The 20765-nt window shown below is 44.4% G+C and overlaps 1 protein-coding gene across 3 annotated transcripts in view; it reads left to right on the top strand.

Annotated features, from left to right (window-relative positions):
* Window positions 1-20765, top strand: part of COLEC11 (collectin subfamily member 11) — a 72968-nt gene that overhangs the window by 26189 nt on the left and 26014 nt on the right. For 2 of the 3 annotated variants that reach the window (XM_040348654.1, XM_040348656.1), the window contains exon 2: window positions 17260-17415. In XM_040348654.1, the coding sequence (XP_040204588.1) occupies window positions 17286-17415 (130 nt within the window). In that variant the 5' untranslated portion in view covers window positions 17260-17285. Of the gene's footprint in view, window positions 1-12337; window positions 12457-17259; window positions 17416-20765 lie in introns of those variants that run through there. The other variant, XM_040348655.1, reaches the window with a different exon arrangement.

Here is a 20765-nt window from a genome sequence, read left to right as displayed (position 1 = left end):
AGTTTGTGGTCATCCAGATGGGGCTGAAGCTGTTGTACTACTGCTTTTTCCATGATCTTGGAGATGGTGTTCAGGCTTGTTACCGGTCTGCGATGGTTTGGGCCTTTGTGGTCGAGGTTGGGTTTCTTTAGGAGGGGTTTTATTATGCCTTGCTTGAGGGTGCTCGGAACACTCCCTTCCCTGAACGATTGGTTTATGATGTGCGTTATGGTGGGTGCCAAGATGTCAGTGCATTCTTTCAAGAGTTTTGTAGGGATGATGTAGTTTGGTGATGTGTTGTCTCGAAGGCTTCCGATGATGTTTTTTGTGGTATCGATGGTAATTGGGACCAGCTCGAAATTCGTCGATCGTGGACTATTTATGTTGATTGCTTCTTCTTGCTGTATCTGAGTGGGGTTAATGTTTTTTTTTCTGTTGTACTGTTGTCCGAATCTTTTCGATTTTGTCGATAAAAAAGTCAGATGATTCATTACAGAATTCTTGTGTCTCACTTGCAGGGGGCTCCAAGCAGGAGGGGTTCATAGTTTTAGTGACTAGTTTAAAAAGTTCCCGTGGACGGTTTAGGGCTTTTGAGATGGTGTTTGCGAAGTGTTCTTTTTTGGCTTTAAAGATCGCTTTGTGGTAATTCTTGGTGAGGGTTTTGTACCTTGTGTGGGTTTCTATTGATGGGTTCCTGAAGCTGGATGTGTCTAAGGACTCAGTTACTTCTATGTGTACAGCTCTGATGCACATGCAAGTAAACATGACAGCCCAGCGTTTGCTGTTGGCACTGCCTCCTCTGGTTTGACGTGTGATAACAGCCCAAGGCCCAAACACATCAAGACCAACGTTTGTGAAAGGGAGTTCTGTACTGAGTCGGTCTGTAGGAAGGTTGGCCATTTTCTGGGTTTGGAAAATACTACAAAGCTTACGACAGGTGATACATTAGAAAATGGTTTTACTCACAAGTCTCTTGGCTCCCACTATCCAGAGTCCAGCCGCATGCAAAGCTCCTTCCGTGAAGAAACGTCCTTGGTGTTTTGTCTGTGTGTGGTAGTGTTCCACAAGTAAAGAAGCAACATGGTTATTTGGTACTATGACAGGATTGCTTTCACCACTATCAAGTACTGCATTTGAGATGCTCCCTCCAACTCTTAACAGTCCTTCATTGTATATAAAGGGGTTGAGTTTCCTTAGAGGACAGTTCTTTGGAATGCTCTTGTAATTTTGAAGACATTCTAGTGCAAGTGCATAAGTCTCTTGTTGCATACAGTGGATGATTACATTTTTCACTTCTGTGAGCTCATCTACTGTATATGGCTTGTGACAATAATGCCAACCTTTGCAACAACTTTGTCTTGTAGGGTGCCTCTAAAGGATCTGGCTATGCAAACCAAGCAAGCTGTAGCTCTTTGTAAGGACTTCCAAGTGGAGAATTTATGGAAGCACTTGGATCCCAACAGTTGGTTAGAAATTGTTGTATGTAGCGTGGAAACCTGAGGACAGATATCTGAGTCAGATTCAGGTTCTAACAGTACATATGTCTCCCTTTCTGGAGTGGTAAGCACTCGCTTGTACAGGAAGGGTGGTCCTGTAAGCCATGTAGTGTCTTTGAGACGGGATGCTGGCACAGACCTTGTGGCATGATCTGCTGGGTTATGATCAGTTGAGACATAACGCCACTGGGTGGGCTGTGTAGACTTCCTCATTCTTAGGATTCTGTTCTGTACATAGACATAGAATCTCCTACTTTCGTTGTAAATGTAGTCCAACACCACCTTGCTGTCTGTGTAGAACTCTGTGTCCTCGAATTCTAGATCCATCTCAGATGTAATAAGTTCTGCTAGTTCTACTGCTAGTACAGCAGCACACAGTTCCAATCTTGGAATGGTGGTTTCAGGACATGGTGCTAGCTTGGCCTTACCCATAACGAACCAAATATGGATTTGGCCCTCGATGTCTACTGGCTTGAGGTAGATTACTGCTCCTATTGCCTTGACTGAAGCAGAATACACATAACTTTCTAGACTGAACCCTTGCAGGAGGAAAGTGGGTATATGGTCTGTGTATGTTTAGGTTGGATAAAGTCTTTAAAGAGTCTCTCCATGTTACCCATAATGTCTCTTTCTCAGGAGGTAGTGGAGAATCCCAATCACGTGTGTCTGCAGTAAACTCTCTAAGCAGAATCTTACCTTGGACGGTCAAAGGTGCTGCAAACCCGAGTGGATCATACAGGCTGTTGATGGTGGATAAGACACCTCGCCAAGTGAAGGGTTTAGGCTCTTGGTCAACCTGAAAGGTAAGGGTGTCAGACTTGAGGTGCCAGTTGAGTCCTAGGCTGCATTGCATAGGAAGGGAGTCTGTAGCTAAGTCCAGATCTTTGAACTCACTGGCATAATCTTGAGAAGGGAAGGCCTTCATTATGACCTTGCTGTTTGATCTTATGCAGTCTAAGATTTGAAGAGGCAAGTGTGCTTTGAGTCCTCTTGAGTAGACTTATTGCAGCTTCAGGTGAAGAAAGTGATTTCAGACCATCATCTACATAAAAGTCTCTTTCAATAAACTGTGTAACGTCTTTCTCACCATGCTTAGAAGCTTTCGTTTTACTGTTATGCCCCTCACTACACGTGCCTGAGGTATATTCAGGCACACTGCTAACTCCTCATATACCAATGCATTCCAGTAGGCACAGAATCCTTTTGAACTTTTATTAGTACAAGACAGAGTAAAACTGTAACAGATACAAACAAACTGCAATTAATAATCAATCATACAATTAGTGCCTCTCTATCTATCTATCTATCTATCTATCTATCTATCTATCTATCTATCTATCTATCTATCTATCTATCTATCTATCTAGCTAAAGACACACATGATAGACATACCAAAGATGAATCTGGATGGGGGTAGCGTAGAACTCAGCAGTCCATGTGCTTGCTTCCAGGGTGAAAGTGGAAATGGAAAGACTGAAAAGGATGATTCAAGGCCTGATGGGATTGAAAGTACAGAGGCTTGCATGTACCAAATCTAATAAACTATTCTAAATGACTGCAATGAAATAGAAATAGCACAGTTATACAAAATGGCCATTAGATGGCAGCATCGTTTTAATTTAATTAAACCAAAAGTCAATGAGAAGATTATGATCCTTATTAATGAAGGCATGACAGTGGGAACAGACAAACTTTCCTGCAACAAATGTCCTACATCGGCCAATCCGATCGTGTGTACACAAGTCCATTGGACTAAAGTCCAAAGTACAAACACGCATGCTCAGAACCAATGCTAAAGATCAGCCAACAATAGCAGAAGTTGCCCAAAGGGTGACGGTAAAGAGCTGAAAAACCACGTGATTTGGTTGGCTGAAAAAGTGCTGCCGTGTGTATGCATATGTATGCATACCCAGTTCACGGCCAACGCCCATTGGGAGCAAAATCCACCGAAAAGTCAGTTGGAAGTCCGATCGTGTGTATGAGGCTGAATTCTTCAGCACTGTATCAATCCCACTGGATATCGCATGAGATAAAATACAGCATGGTTTCATGAGATGAATACCGCATATTTCGATGAAATACCGCATGCAGTACTTAACCTGTTCCCTACCGTGTCATAGCCTTCTTGGGTGGCTAGGGGGCAGGCGCGCGCCGCCGGGGGCGCACCCATGCCCCCGCCGGCGGCGCACACACGCCCCCGCCGCATTGCTTGGGACCCGGTGCGCGTGCCCGGCGGCCTCAATGTCCGCCGGGCACCCGCGATTGCCCGCAATCACGACAGGACCATGGATCTGTGTGTGTAAACACACAGATCCATGTCCTGTCAGCGGTGAGGAGACAGATGTGTGTTCCCAGTACAGAGGAACACATATCGGTCTCCTCCCCTTGTGAGTCCCCCTCCCCTACAGTTAGAACACACTTCAGGGGACATTTTTAACCCCTTCAGTGCCCCCTAGTGTTAATCCCTTCCCTGCCAGTCACATTTACACAGTAATCAGTGCAGTTTTATAGCACTAATCGCTGTGTAAATGTGAATGGTCCCAAAAACGTGTCAAAAGTGTCCGATGTGTCCGCCGCAATGTCACGGTCACAATAAAAAAAATCGCAGATCGCCGCCATTACTAGTAAAAAAAAAAAAAATTCCATAATTCTATTCCCTATTTTGTAGATGCTAGAACTTTTGCCAAAAATATGTAGAAGAATAAGTTACGGCCTAAACTGAGGAAAAAAATGTTTTAAAAAAAAAAATGATATTTATTAAATCAAAAAGTAAAAGATATTGTGTTTTTTTCAAAATTGTCGCTCTTTTTTTGTTTATAGCGCAAAAAATAAAAACCGCAGAGGTGATTAAATACCACCAAAAGAAAGCTCTATTTGTGGGGAAAAAAGGGCGTCAATTTTGTTTGGGAGCCACGTCGCATGACTGTGCAATTGTCATTCAAAGTGCGACAGTGCTGAAAACTAAAAATTGATCTGGGCAGGAAGGGGATGAAAATGCCCTGTATGGAAGTGGTTAAGTAGTGTGTTTTCGTGAATTGCAAAAAAAAAAATGAGGAAAATGCTATGAAGTATTTTACTGCAATTTCTAAAAAGGAAAATACTGCTTTGTGAATGAAGCCCAATTTTGCTTGATTAATAGACAAGAAATTATCTACCTGTTTTGGAAGGAACATGTTATATCGCATGTTCAATCCTTAATCTCTATTATATACTGTTTATGGTAATCGGTCATTTACCTTGGGGACACATTCAGGAGGTTGAATGCAAAGTATAAAACTTTTGTCAAGTCAAAAACCTTTGTAGCGAAGAATTTTCTTTTTCTCTCACTTCCTATCATGTAAAACTGTAGTCAGTAGATTTCTAATAAAGCTCTAGATGGGTTCTAATCCTTTTCCACTCTATCCAAAACTAGCAAAGTTTGAGTTGACATAAGCCTTATGTAACCTGGCTAATTTTCAACAAATGTGCAGGCAACTGTACATGAATTGTGTGCTTAAATGAATGAATGATGTGGAACGCAAAAGTAAATTAGTGAATGTAAAAAAAAAACATTAAAAAAACTGCATTGTAGCCACTAGATGGAGCTGAGGAGCATGCTTATTTCCTATGATAGCCAGCGCCATCTGAGGGCCATACTGTAGTATAATACACCCAAGTGTTATTATTATTATACAGGATTTATTAACGTCAACAGTTTAAGCAGCGCTTTATGAGGGCAGACAGTACAGTTACAATACAATTCAATACAGGAGGAATCAGAGGGCCCTGATCATTAGAACTTATAAGTACACCCCCTTCACATTTTTGTGACTTGTCATACAACTTCGGACATCAAAGTCGCTTGACAAATCCTACCCTATGTTTTCCAATAATAATTACATTCATATACAGCAGGAATGTCCAAAGTCCGGCCCGCAGCCAATCACTGTCCGCAAACTGGTTTCGGACGACCAACCTGGTAATTTTGACATGTATATCTTTTGTGGCCCCCAACAAATCCCCGAGCACCGGGGGCCACAAAATATATAAATACTGGCTGTCTTGGAGGGGGCGGGACGAGTGCCATACAGGATTCAGGAGTATTTCCTGTACGGCACTTTCTGTGTAAAAGGAAGTCCCGTCTCCTGCGCTGCCATTGGACAACTGTTCTGTCCATCATAGGAGGTGGGACTTTCAATTAAAGAGGCCAAGAAAACAGGAGTTTCTTATGTATGTCTGTTGGCGCTCGTCCCGCCCCCTCCCTGTCTCCTCCAAGGCTGTAAATGGACATGAATCAGGCTGCACTGACGGTAATGGTGAGTCTGCATTCATGTCAATGTGGGTGCTGCATTCATGTCAATGTGGGTGCTGCATTCATGTCAATGTGGGTGCTGCATTCATGGCAATACGGTGGGTGCTGCATTCATGGCAATACGGTGGGTGCTGCATTCATGGCAATGGAGTGGGTACTACATTCATGGCAATACGGTAGGTGCTGCATTCATGGCAATGGAGTGGGTGCTGCATTCATGTTAATACGGTGGGTGCTGCATTCATGTCAATACGGTGGGTGCTGCATTCATGGCAATGGAGTGGGTGCTGCCTTCATGGCAATACGGTGGGTGCTGCATGTGTGTTTTAAACCGATAAATATGGTATATCCAAATAATACACCTGAGCTCATCTCTTTACCACACACAGCCACAAAGGCAGGATAATTCTTGTTGGGCAATCCTGCAAGGGAATATAGCAGATATACCTGAACTGGTAAAAACCTGGAATCCTGGGAATAAGTATACAATCAGCACTAGTCCTAGGCAGGGCTGTAATCTGGCCTAGGCCGACAAGGCCCAGGCCTAGGGCGGCACTTTGCGGGGCCGCCCCCCCTCACGAAAATGGCACTCGCGCCCTCCTCCCGCACGCAGGGCCACTATCACTGCTTAGGTCGGCCGCCACCCCCTCACAAAAATTGTACTCGCACTCGTGTCCTGCACCCTCCTCCCACAGTTTAAATAGGAGTGGCAAATTCAATTAGAGATGCTTTCTCTCTTTTCTCCCTTCGGCTTACAGAAGGGGGAGGGGGGCGGCGAGGGAGATGCAGAAAGCCCGCAGCTCTCCTCTCCCTGTCACAGCGCTGCTGCCGAGTTCTCTGGCAAATAGAGCAGCGCCGCTGTAACAGGGAGAGGAGAGCTGCAGGATGTCTATATCTCCCCCGCCACCCCCTTTCCTTTCTGTAAGCCGAAGGGTGAAAAGAGAGAGAGCGGCTCTTGGATTCGCCGCTGCCGCCCAGCTTTCTGCCCATTGTTTCCCTCCCCATGATTGGCCAAAGCATGAGGCCAATCAGAAGACTCTGGGGGCATCATGGGAAATGTAGTCTGAGTTCCGGCCCCAGTGTGTCCATAGACACCAAGCAAGCATTTTGCTGGAGGGGAGGAGGGGGTGTTAGAAGAGGAGAAAAAGAGAATACTGTGCTGGGGGAAACCAGAGAGGGAGCCACACTGTACCCCGCACCACCAGAGATCCACGCTGTACCCCGCACCACCAGAGAGCCACGCTGTGCTCTGCACCACCAGAGAGCCACGCTGTGCTCTGCACCACCAGAGAGCCACGCTGTACCCTGCACCACCAGAGAGCCACGCTGTACCCTGCACCACCAGAGAGCCACGCTGTACCCTGCACCACCAGAGAGCCACGCTGTACCCTGCACCACCAGAGAGCCACGCTGTACCCCGCACCACCAGAGATCCACGCTGCACCACCAGAGAGCCACGATGTACCCTGCACCACCAGAGAGCCACGCTGTACCCGCACCACCAGAGAGCCACGCTGTACCCTGCACCACCAGAGAGCCACGCTGTACCCTGCACCACCAGAGAGCCAGGCTGTACCCCGCACCACCAGAGAGCCACGCTGCACCACCAGAGAGCCACGCTGTACCCGCACCACCAGAGAGCCACGCTGTACCCGCACCACCAGAGAGCCAAGCTGTACCCGCACCACCAGAGAGCCAAGCTGTACCCGCACCACCAGAGAGCCACGCTGTACCCGCACCACCAGAGAGCCATGCTGTACCCGCACCACCAGAGAGCCACGCTGCACCACCAAAAGAGCCACGCTGTACCCTGCCCCACCAGAGAGCCACGCTGTACCCGCACCATCAGAGAGCCACGCTGTACCCGCACCACCAGAGAGCCACGGTGTACCCACACCACCAGAGAGCCACGCTGTACCCACACCACCAGAGAGCCATGCTGTACCTGCACCACCAGAGAGCCACGCTGCACCACCAGAGAGCCACGCTGTACCCGAACCACCAGAGAGCCACGTTGTACCCGCACAACCAGAGAGCCACGCTGTACCCGCACCACCAGAGAGCCACGATGTACCCACACCACCAGAGAGCCACACTGCACCACCAGAGAGCCACGCTGTACCCTGCACCACCATAGAGCCACGCTGTACCCTGCACCACCAGAGAGCCACGCTGTACCCGGCACCACCAGAGAGCCATGCTGTACCCGCACCACCAGAGAGCCATGCTGTACCCACACCACCAGAGAGCCACACTGTACCCGCACCACCAGAGAGAGAGCCACGTTGTACCCGCACCACCAGAGAGGGAGAAAGACCGAGCCACTGCCAGGATACAGGCATGCTACACTACTGACTAGAGTCACCCTGAGCAACCCAGAGTGAGCGAACGTCCAGCCAGAGGGATCACTGTTGCGATTTCGCTGGGTCTGGTAAGAGGGCCTGTTGGCCATTATCCATTACTATTCCCAGGGACTGAGCTATTAGGAAGTGCTTAGCCTGCTATTCTCTAGGCCTTATTGACCGCCACAACATCCCTCTCTGTCCTCTTCCCACAGCGTCCTTCTCCCACGGCGTCCCTCTGTCCTCTTCCTACAGCGTCCTTTTTCCTTGGCGTCCTTCTGTCCTTCACCCACGGCAACCCTTTGTCCTCTTCCCATGGCGTCGCTCTGTCTTCCTCCCATGAAGATGACAGGGTGGGTCTTAAAAACGAAGGGGTGTGGCTTTGACAGGAAGGGGTGGGTCATATTTAAATAAGGGGGTGCGCAAGTTTAGTCAGGCCTAGGGCAGCACAAAACCTAAATACACCACTGGTCCTAGGTGTTATCCAATGAAAAGTTAGGGGGTAGCTGAAAAAGCACAAAATGAAAAACAGTGGTCCAGAGGAGGTATGTTGATCAGGGTTGCGTTCACAATCCGTATGTCATAGATCGCCATGTAACCATGAAGGCTGTAATATAACCATATCCTGGAATCACCTCCCTCCTTGGAATTCCCTGGAACTTCATATTTGTTTGGGACTATGCCCCTTGGACTATAATTGGTCCATGAGGGACTGGGATTGGTATCTTGCACGCAAGTTTTGTTCACTCTATTGTGATCTTTGGTACAGTGTGAGGGAGGTGATTCCAGGATATGGTTCTATTATAGCCTTCACGGTTACATGTCGATCTTTGACATACAGATTGTGAACGCAACCCTGATCAACATACCACTATTTTTTATTTCATGCTTTTTCAGCTATCCCCCTAACATTTAATTGGATAACACCAAGGACTAGTGCTGATTGCATGCTTATTCCCAGAATTCCAGGTTTTTACCAGTTCAAGACCAATGCTATATTCACTTGCAGGATTGTATCCAAGCACTTACCATTGTGTATGGTTATACACTCATATCCCTCCGTATTGGAATATTTGAGGGTATCAGTTCTATTATTTTGTTTTATACACAATGCACAGGTTAGTTTACTGACGTTTTTAGGCAGTTGCGTTTTTTAGGCCTTTTTTTTAAGGCAAAAAAATGAGTTCAGACGCCAAAGTCAGGGGCGAGCGGGGGCCGCTTCGAGAGCCCGATGTATAGCTACGGGCTCTCGCGCAGGGGAGCTGACCAAGGTCGGCAAGTAGTTAAGGGCAGATTGCAGGTGCTATTTTTAACGCTATAGCGCCTGCAAAACGCCCTCAGTGTGAAAGGGGTCTTAAAGCTGTAGCGACTTTACAGTAGTCCATGCACTTATTTGGTCTGACTTTCATGCAACTTGAGGGCCATAGACTCCAATGTTAACCCTCAAAAGTTGCATAAAAGTTGTACCTGAATGTTTTACATGCAACAGTGGGTCTGACTTTGCAGAGAGACAACAAGCCACATCCCTCCAAAGTTGCACTCTAAAGTCGTGCAACTTGGAGTCTTACAAGTGTGAATGGTGTCTTATATGTTACTTAGCCAATCTTAGCTATTTACAGTACCATGCTAGTGCACCTGGGTCTTGGTAATCTCAGGTTGCTCTAAAGATATTCTCGAAACGTGTCCTGTTAACAAGGCCTGATCCGCCCTATAGGCTCACTATGCAAGCTGCTTAGGGCCCCGCAAAGCTGCAGAGGGCCCCCCAAATTACTAGAGGCCCCGCCTTGTGAGAAGTTATTTTCAGCCCCTCACCCTGCTTCTCAACTCGCTGGCTGCATGGGAGAAGAGGTAAGAAGTCAGCACCCCCCACTTCTCACTTTAATGTAAGATGTAATTTCCGACAGCAGAACACCCCCTCCCCCTGCTTCTCAACTTTAATCTTTAATGTGACGAGGGGTAACACCATCTATCGACTATTACCATTGGGCATGAGGAAACCAAGTGAAATCCCATGAACCAAGAAGTCTGAGCAGATCCACATTCAGAAGCCGGTGGTACCGTATCTGGACATTGTGTGAGCCGCAGCTCAACCATCCATCTGCTTTGTGTGCTGGATTTGGTCGATGTAGCATGCTCTCTCTTCTCCTTTTACATGTGTTATTTTATTCACCCTTGTGAGTATACAGATATTTTTTATTGGTTTTCAATAAACTATATGTAACTTAGTACACTAGAGTGGTTGCGCTGTCTCTCCCCCTGCCCTGCTAAAATGTGAACTCTGCTGCAGCAGGTTAATGTACAGGGCAATAGGTTGACCAAAAGGTTGACACAGAGACATGCTGTTTAAAATCATTCATTCGAAATCACTGGAGCAGAGGCTGTTTACCTAGCAAAATTAATGTTAATACATAAAGTGAAGCTGTGTTTGCTCTGGAAATGCAATCATGTACTAGCAAAAGTCCTTTTTTTTTCTATTTCCCTTGCACATGATTGGGTATTCAAAGTGAGCTCATGTTCTATTTATTTACTCACATTTACCTTACCAACTAATAGGCACTTCTCTCCTTCATGTAAAAATCACAATTTTTTTGCTAGAAAATTAATCAGAACCCCCAAACATTACATATATATTTTTTAGCAGACACCCTAGGGAATAAAATGGCGGTCATTGCAACTTTATTTTCTCGCACGGTATTTGCGCAATAATTTTTCAAACAGCTTTTTTTGGGGGAAAAAAAAAACGGTTTCAGGAATTAAAAAATAACAAAACAGCAAAGTTAGCCCAATTTTTTTGTATAATGTGAAAGATGATGTTATGCAGAGTAAATAGATACCTAACATGTCACGCTTTAAAATTGCGCACACTCATGGAATGGCGCCAAACTTCGGTACTTAAAAATCTCCATAGTTGATGCTTTAATATTTTTTACAGGTTACTATTTTCGAGTTACAGAGGAGGTCTAGTGCTATAATTGTTGCTCTCGCTCTAACGCACGCAACGATAACTCACATGTGGGGTTTGAACGGTGTTTACATAGGTGGGCGGGACCTGCATGTGTGTTCGCTTCTGCGCGCGAGATAACGGGGACAGAGGCGTTTTTAATTTTTTTTTATTTAATTTTTTTACTTAATTCTTATTTTTTTACACTTTTTTTTTTTTTTTTGATCACTTTTATTCCTCTTACAAGGAATGTAAACATCCCTTGTAATATGAATCAGTGTGACAGGTCCTCTTTATGGAGAGATGTGGGGTGAATAAGACACCACATCTCTCCTCCAGGCTTATAAGCATGAAATCGGTGAAAAAAAAAATCACAGATCACATGCCGACAGCCGCGATTGCGGCTTTGTTTACTTCCGGGTACTGGGCGTGACGTCATAACGTCGCGCCCGGGCCTTCGATGGTCATAGAGATGACTGGTGACCATCTGGTCACCAGTCATCTCTATGCTTTCCAGCACCGCCGACCGATTCGCTCTCCGGGCCCCTGATGGCACGGGAGAGCCCGGAGAAGCACCGGATGGCGGCGGGAGGGGGGGACATCCCCTCCCGCTGCCTATAAGAACGATCAAGCGGCGGGATCGCCGCTTTGATCGTTCTTATCGTGAACAGAATCGGCGGCTGAAGACGGCGTTATCTGAATGATGCCTGTAGCTGCAGGCATCATTCAGATATCACCGCACAAAGCCGAGGACATCCCAGGGACGTCCTCGGTCGGCAAGAGGTTATATATAAAAGTCCAGGCTAAAATCAGCTATATTAATAGCAGCCGTATTAATAGCACAACACAATTTAAAGTATGAAAGCTAAAAAAACAGTGCTTTGTAAATACCAATAAATGAATTAAATAATTATAACTATCATGTGCAAATATCATAAAAATCATATACAGGTACATGTGCAAAAATATCTGTGCAAATTCCCCCCCAAAAATGGTGCAAATTTTATTCAATTAAGGTAAAATGCTACAATAATGTCCAAACTGCAATTCAAATATATAAAAGTTCTTTATAGTCCCAGACTCATTCACACCTAGGGGGAGATTTACTAAAACTGCTACACTCAAGATCTGGTACAGCTGTGCATAATGGCCAATCGGCTTCTAACGTCAGCTTGTTCAATAAAGCTTTGGCAATAAAACCTGGAAGCTGATTGATTTCTATGCAGAGCTGCACCAGATTGTGCTCTCTCCAGCTTTAGTAAATACCCCCCCCCCCCCAAGTGATTAATCCAGTATATTCATCTACTTTTTAAGTAAACTCTTCTTCCTCTTCAATAAACCAGCTTCCTTCCACATCACTAAGGTTAATCCCCAATGGGATAAAACTCCCCAAGAGAAGATGACCAGGTAATTGGATAAGATGGAATTGATTTTTGCAACTGAACCTTCAATAGCTGTTCCTCCAATCCTGGAAATAATTAGACATATATCCCCAAAGCATACCAGGCAGAAAACAGAAAGTGACAGTGCAGTATCCTTTTTTGTTAAAAACATATACAATACAGAAGACAAAGGGATCTACTTAGAAAAACTTTGCATTCAACGAAGCTGCATGTACATTTGTTCTCTGTGAATTGGGAAAAAACATTTGGGGGTAGATCCACAAAGAAAGTACGTCGGCGTATCTAGTGATACGCCGGCGTAATTTCAAAATTCCTGCGTCATATCTTTGTTTTGAATCCGACGTCCGCTAGGTGGCGTTCCCGTCGTAATCCGCGTCGAGTATGCAAATTAGCTATTTCCGGCCGTCGCATTCTTTTACATCGTTTCCGTTCGTCTTTTTCCAGCGTATAGTTAAAGCTGCTATCTGGTGGTGTACTCAATGTTAAATATGGCCGTCGTTCCCGCGTATAATTTTATGTCGTTTGAGTAAGTCGTCCGTGAATGGGGCTGGACGCTACGTCGACGTTCACGTCGAAAACAATGACGTCCTTGCGACGTCATTTGGAGCAATGCACCCTGGGCGTTTTGACGGACGGGGCATGCGCAGTTCGTTCGTCGCAGGGACGCGCTTCATTTAAATGAAACACACCCCCTACTCGCCGCATTTGAATTCCGCACCCTTACGCCACGAGAGATACCCTACGCCGCCGTAACTTACGGCGCAAATTCTTTCAGGATTCAAAGAATAGCAAAGTAAGTTACAGCGGCGTAGCATATCTCACATACGTTGCGCCCACGCAGATGTATGTGGATCTGCCCCATGTTCTTTAGGCAGTTTTCTCCTCTGAATGAATGTTTTATTATTATGGGCAACAGTAAAATACCACATTATGGCCACTAGATGGAGCTGAGGAGCATAGGAAATACCTACGTCTTCAAGTGATTCAATGTAATAATTCTAGAGAACACTAGAAGGGATAAACAGATAAATGTAAACCTATGGTTTTTATTTTCTAATTCTCACAAGTACCTTTTCCTGTAGTTTTCTTTAAGTAGTCTGTAGTGGTTGGGCTTGCTGGATAATATCTGATTTTGTAAATGTATTTCATGCATGGTATGCGTGGTATTTATTATATAATTTATGGCTACTGATAAATATATTTAAATAAAATTGTTTGTTTCTGGAGTTCAGCTTTAAACTTAGAATAGCCCTGTTCCCATGAACACACACACCTTACGTTGCATTAGTTACTACCATGTTCCATTATACTACCATGTTCCATTAAAGAGATTTGTACTTTTACAGTAATTTTTTTGGGCAATGCTGTAGGCATTTGGACTTATAGGAGAACACATCCTTTGATCATGACCAGAGGTGTGACAAGGACTTGTCTTTTGTCTAAGAATAATAGCAGGCATTATTGCAACACATGGGAACACACCATACTTGAATTTGGCAATTTAATTTATACCGATGCCACCCCAATGTAATAATGCAATGAATCTATGATGCAAATATGTTGTAATGCACATATTTGTGTCATAAAAAATGGTGCTTGTCCTGTTGCTGGTCTGCTTTGATGTGTTTATGTGATGTACATTAATGTGTGTTAAAAGTGACACTAAATGATATCCCTAATTAAAAAAAAAAAAACTCTGTGCAGATCCACTACTTAAAGAGGAACCTCAGTCCCTTTGATTGTGCCATGCTCGATAGTCCAGCATATGCACAGATGTGCCAAAGAGCTCCCCCTGGCCTATGGGATCTGGCATACCCCCCCCTTTTTTCTTTTTTCTTTTCCTTCTCCCTCTTTACTGTTTCCTTTTTTGTCTTTATTCAAGGTGATCTTCCTCCCTATCTTTTTTCTTAGAAAAGTGGCAGTATACTAACAACTTTTAACAGCTACATCACTAGCCTAGTCTCTAAATACCAACCTACTGGTTCTGTTTAAGACCTCCTGCTCTCTAGCTCCTTCGTCACCTAATCCCATGCTCCAGGACTTCTCCAGAGCCTCTCCCATCCTATGAAATGCCTTACCCCAATCTGTCAGATTATCTCCTACTCTATTAGCTTTTAGACGATCCCTGAAAACACTTCACAGAAGCCTATCCTACCCACACCTAACAACTGTATTTTCATTTTCTCCATTACCTCATCCCCCACAGCTGTTATCTTTTGTTCCACTTCTAGATTGTAATTTCTAACGAGCAGGGCCCTCTGATCCCTCCTGTATTGATTTGTATTGTAATTGTACTGTCTTGCCCCCATGTTGTTAAGTGCGGCATAAACTGTTGGCGCTATATAAATCCTGAATAATAATAATAATAAAAGTATACAATTTTTTAATCTGGACTCCTAAAAGGATTATTGCTGTCTGGAATGACATCCCATATCTCACTAGTGTTAAGCCCACTTGGCCGCTAGGCCCGATCCCATATTTCCACCCCCTTTGATTTCGCACAAAAGGCTAACCGAGTGGACCCCTGACCCTTGAGCCCACTACAAGTGAGTGCCATTATTTCATCTGTTTATGCTTGTTTAAAATCTCTAATTCAAATTGCTTATAATTCTCTGTGACAATTACTATTTCCAACATTTATGCTGAAGTTTCTGTAATACTAAGCTCTTGTATTTGTATATAACCCAAATTTTTCATTAAAAATGTATTCCATAAAAAAATAAAAAGAACGTAGCCATCTTCTCTTGCTCACCCCAGGATGGGCTTTGGACTATGGGATTCGTAATATGCATTTAGCAGTGCACATGGCCACAATTAATGAGCTGTTCTCATGCATGCGCAGTGAAGGAGAAGTCTACTGCCCCGTACACACGTCCGAGAAACTCGACGGGCAAAACACATCGTTTTGCTCGTCGAGTTCCTTGTGAAGCCGCCGAGGATCTCGGCGAGCCAAGTTTCCTCATTGACTAACGAGGAAATAGAGAACATGTTCTCTATTTGGCTCGACGAGTTCCTCGTCGGTTTCCTCGGCCAAAAGTGTACACACGACCGCGTTTCTCGGCAGAATACGGCTCCGATCGAGTTTCTGGCTGAATTCTGCCGAGAAACTCGGTCGTGTGTACGGGGCCTACCTCCTTCACTGCGCCATCTTCACGTGCTTGAGCATGAGCAGGCCCCGAAGCCCAGCAGAGGTCTTCAGCACAGATGTGCATGCATCAACAACGTCATTCTCACCTAAGTCTGCATTCACACCTGAGCGTTTCGTTTTCAGGCAGAAAGCCACGTGTTTTACCATGATTTTTACAGCGTTTTTGCCACTTTTTTTTGCTGTGAGTTTGCACAGGTCAAAAGGTCACCAATGTAAAAAGCAGAAAAACACTTGTAATCTGCCCAAAAAGAAGCTCATGTACTTTTTTGAGCATCAGGTTTTTTTCTTCAGGCTACAAAAGAAGCCATTTAAATAAATGGGATTTTGCTTGTTGGGCATTTTTCTGGCGTTTTACGAGCATTTTACAAGCTGTAAATGCTCAGGTGTGAATGCAGCTAGGGTTGCCACCTCATCCCTTTAAAACAGAACACATATTAATTACACAGGTTCTGTGGCTAATTAAGGTGGTAATTAGACTCATTTGGTGCCTTACCTGCATTAAATTAGCCTCAGAACCTGTGTAATTCATATGTGTTCTGTTTTAAAGGGATGAGGTGGCAACCCTAAATGCAGCCTAAATCAAAAAAATATATAAAATAAATTGTGGTAGAGGGAAGAGGCTGCAGCCAGTACATCCAAGTTGTCTTTTGGGGTTACGATCCTTTTTAATGGCTCTGTAATCTATATTTCATTGTTTTCTTGTAATGTCCTCCGTGAGCTCCAGAACATGTGTTTTTTTTCTCCCGTCACGTCACTTTAATTGACCGTGTGTGGGGGAAAACGTCGTTTTATGTCTTCTAAAAAACGACCAAAAAAAATTGAAGCATGCTTCAATTTTATGTGTCGTTTTTCAAAACGTCAACTTTTACTTCACAGAAATTGACCGTGTGTAGCAAAAACGTCGTTTAAAACAACGTTTTTTCATCCGCGCATGCCCAGAAGCTACTTATGAAGCGAGCTTCAATGGAAAAACGTGGTGGAACGTAACCTCGCTTTGCTAGAACATTGTGAGAAAAACGATGGTGTGTAGGCAACTTCGTCTTTGAAAATTGAAGTTTCAAAAACGTTGTTTTTTACTTCACAGAAAATGTCGTTTTTTTTCATCACATAAAGTGATGGTGTGTATGCGGCATTAAGCTTAGGCTTTTTACTATAAAAGAAACAAGAAGTGGGCTGTATTTACTGGCAGACAAAAAAATGTTTTACTATCCAAAGTTAAAACAACAAGGGCAGAAGTTTTAATAGATGGAAAGATGAAAAGAATTACTGAAGTTTCGCTTTAAGGTTTTATTTTTTTGTCATCTAGGAGATATATATCAAAAGTATTTGTGAAGCATTCATATTTTTAGTCATGACGTGCTTTAAAAATAAAATTATTTATTACGGAACCTCTGTCTGGAGTAAACTCTTGAAGTAAATGTGTTTGTCTGTTTAAATTAGACAGAAGGAGCTAAATATATGAGGTAATCCCAGTGCAGCCTCATGGACAGTGTATGTCCTGTTTAAAATACCCTGACAATTGGAGATAACGAAGTGAAGAAGCGAATGAGCATTACACATGCAGTTTGTTTCAGATGGAGTTTCCAGTAAAAGCTGTGACCACGCTGTCGATGTGGTGGGCCTAATTCAGTGAATTTGTTTATGCATTCTTCTCCTCAGGAGTCAATGATCTACAAGGCCTCATTATGAAGGCACTTCTGGTTTCTGTGGCGACTCTGATTAACTTGCTGCTCCTGATACTGCTGGGATCTGGCTATTGTCAGCACATGGCGGATGAGTCGTGCTCTGTTCAGATACTTGTGCCGGGTCTAAAAGGTACTTTGTTCAGTTTATTTGCTTTGCTTTGGGAGTTTAGGCAAAAAATCATCAAGTTGCTAATTTGTTACAAGTTCATTGTGTTTTTATTTTACTAAAATAGTCAGATGTATCTTACCAGTTTAAAAGTGATTGTAAAGGAAAAACTTTTATTTAAAAAAAATAACAAACATGTTTCCTGCTCTGTGCAGTGATTTTGCACAGATCAGCTCCGATCCTCCTCTTCTTGGGACCCGCGCTGGTGCTCTGGGCCCCTCCCCCTTGCCGAGTGCCCCCATAGCATGCCGTTTGCTTTTGGGGAACTCATGCATGCTCGTGAGCACGCCAACTCTCTGTATCCATAAGACACAGAGAGCGTAGCTCGGCTCAGCCCCACCCTCTGCTACCGCCTCACTGACTTTGATTGACAGCAGCAGGAACCAATGACTCCTGCTGCTGCACCTCAGCTAATCAGTAGGGACTCGGGAGAGACCTGGGAGAGCCTCTGGTCTCATGCACATCGCTGGATCAAGATCAGGTCTAGGTAAGTATTAGGGGGGGGGGGGGGGGGGCTGCACACTGAAGGTTTTTACCTTCATGCATACAATGGTAAAATACATTCAGCCTTTACAACCACTTTAAAGTGTAAATGTAGGTAGATATCACAGCCCCCCCCACCTTAAATCCAGTTATGTGTTATTGAAAATAATACTTAAAGCTTGAGTTTTGTAAAAAAATAAAATAAAATAAGCACAAGGGATGCTACTTGCATTCATTGAGAAGTGTCCCTTATGCTGGTAGCTGCTGTCTTAGTTGAAATATTCCATCTTCTGCCCCCTCTCCATACTCCTGCAGCAGTAATCTGGTGCTACGAAAGTTAATACAGCTGCTGGACCTGTTATAGACACTTATCAGTGTTGACTATGCCTGCCCTTTCTGTCCATCTCCTCCATATCTTTCATCAATTGATGGAATGAGAACGGAAATGGGGGACTAGAAGAGGAAAGCATCACAGGAGATGGGCAGCGCGACAGGAGGGGGGCAGTGGGACAGGACAGGGGCAGCAGGACAGGACAGGTACAGTGCCACTCTGCTCACACACACCTTGGGAATGACCAGTCCTCCCAGATCTCACCTATCCTGCAGTGGCTCCTTCAGTCGGTGTCAGTGTAGAGTACTCGGTGACAGGAGAGGTAGCTGTGTCCCAGGCACACAGAAGATTAGAGCGGGGGGTCATTTACCCTGATCTCCCCTTCTTCTTCCTTCTTTACCACGGCCCTCCACCGGCACCCCATGGCCTCACCCACCCAACACAGCTCTGCTATTGCTCTTTGGAGCCTGTATGACACTGCTCCACCCTCCTCTGCATCCTTGCATGCCTATTCTGACAGCAGAACATGCAGACTGCCCCACTTGCCTACTGCTCTCTCCTTGCTCTGCTTGTAGCTAGTAAACAGCAGGCAAACTAAAATCTCTCTTCTACCGAGTGCAGCTTGTATGTTTTTGTTTGCTACCTTGAGGGCACTGAAGACAGGTATCGTAACATTTAAATCCCTAGCAAGTGGGGGTTTTACTGATTACCCCCCCAGCCTGGCGCACTAAGGCAGCTGCCTATGCTACCTTATGCTGGCGCCAGCCCTGAGGGCAGACTACAGAAGATTTAAACTTAAAACAGCAGCCACAAGACAAATAACACTTGTGTTATGTATCCGGTGGAGACCGAGCTGAAGAGGCTTCTTTTACACCTCTTTTCCATCACCCCTGGTAGTGGTGACAGGAGATGTGAGGACACAGACTGACATAAAGACCGATGTAGTGGGCAGTGCCAACTGCTTGTTGCAGGATACAGATGACCGTGGATAACCAGACAAGGACCAGACAAGGACCAGAGGTCGGAACACTGTGACACTTGATTAGAAGCCAGGCGCAAAGCCAGGACACAAGTCAAAAGGTTATCAACTGCTGGACAGCGTGTTACAGAAACGTAAGGCAGAGGCAGAGTCAGGATACAAGCCAAGGTCAGTTCACAGCCTGGAAGCAAGGTACAGAAAGGTAAGACAGAGGCAGAGTCAGGTTACCATCCAAAGTCACAACAGGTAGGCAGGAATCCAATAACAGGTCAAAGTCAAGCTGGGTTCAGCATGGGAAGGCAAATGTAGCAGGTCCGAACACAAGTAGCGTGGGAACTAGCTGGAGACCACTGACCGGTCCTTTTTATAATCCATCTTAAGCAAGCCATTTGGCACCAATGCCAGTGCCAAGCCACTGCTTAGTGTGCACGCTAATACATTTGTGCCGGCGTGCGTATTGCAGTGATTGCACAAACAAATACACCCATCAGTTGTGTAAATCACACATTAATACCATACTCTTGCAGGTATGGTTACATCAAAAGTGCTATGTGCTGTGCATAGAACAAATCCAAACTGAATGTTGTGAAATCTTTTTCAAATCAAAAGTCTGTGAATTTCAGTGCACATCTGTGAGATTTGTCCCCAGTTTCTGCCGGCAATCACCAGACATAAATGACCCCTTACACTAGCACACTTAGTAGATCTCCTGGGGAAGATATTCCTGGTGCTTAGTATTTTTTTACACAAATATGTACTTAGAATCCCGGTTGTTCACACAACCACAGAAAGGTAGCCAACAAATGCAAAGGGAAGAAGAGAGGGCCTCCATAGTGTAAACCCATTTTATTAATTTAAACTCTAAAAAACAATTACAGTACATATCATAATAGGCATGTATCTCATAACATAGGACCAGGAGGTGCCGCTTTGCCTGTGTCTCAGCGTGTGCTCCAAAGAGCGGAAATTACATCACGTGAAAGCTCCGCCCAACATGTTTCATCACAAAACATGGACGTCATCAGGTGCAGGTTAACCTAAATCTCTGAAAGATATATCAGTGGAAGGGTACACAGGACACCTTTGAATTTCTGACACCATCAACAACTTTTTTTTTCTTTATTGAACTGATGTAGCAAAACACAATGGTATATTTAAGGTTTAGATACAGTGCCTTGAAAATGTATTCATATCCCTTGAGATTTTCCACATTTTGTCATGTTACAACCAAAAATTTAAATGTATTTTATTGGGATTTTATGTGATAGACCAACAAAAAGTGGCACATAATTGTGAAGTGGAAGGAAAATGATAAATGTTTTTTATTTTTTATACAAATAAATATGTGAAAAGTGTAGCGTGCATTTGTATTCAGCCCCCTTTACTCTGATACCCCTAACTAAAATCTAGTGGAACCAATTGCCTCCATAAGTCACCTAAATAGTAAATAGAGTCAATCTGTGTGTAATTTAATCTCAGTATAAATACAGCTGTTCTGTGAAACCATAGAGGTTTGTTAGA

This window comes from Rana temporaria, chromosome 4 (genome assembly GCF_905171775.1).
Source record: "Rana temporaria chromosome 4, aRanTem1.1, whole genome shotgun sequence".
Taxonomy (NCBI): Eukaryota; Metazoa; Chordata; class Amphibia; order Anura; family Ranidae; genus Rana; species Rana temporaria.
This window is presented reverse-complemented; position numbering and strand designations above follow the sequence as displayed.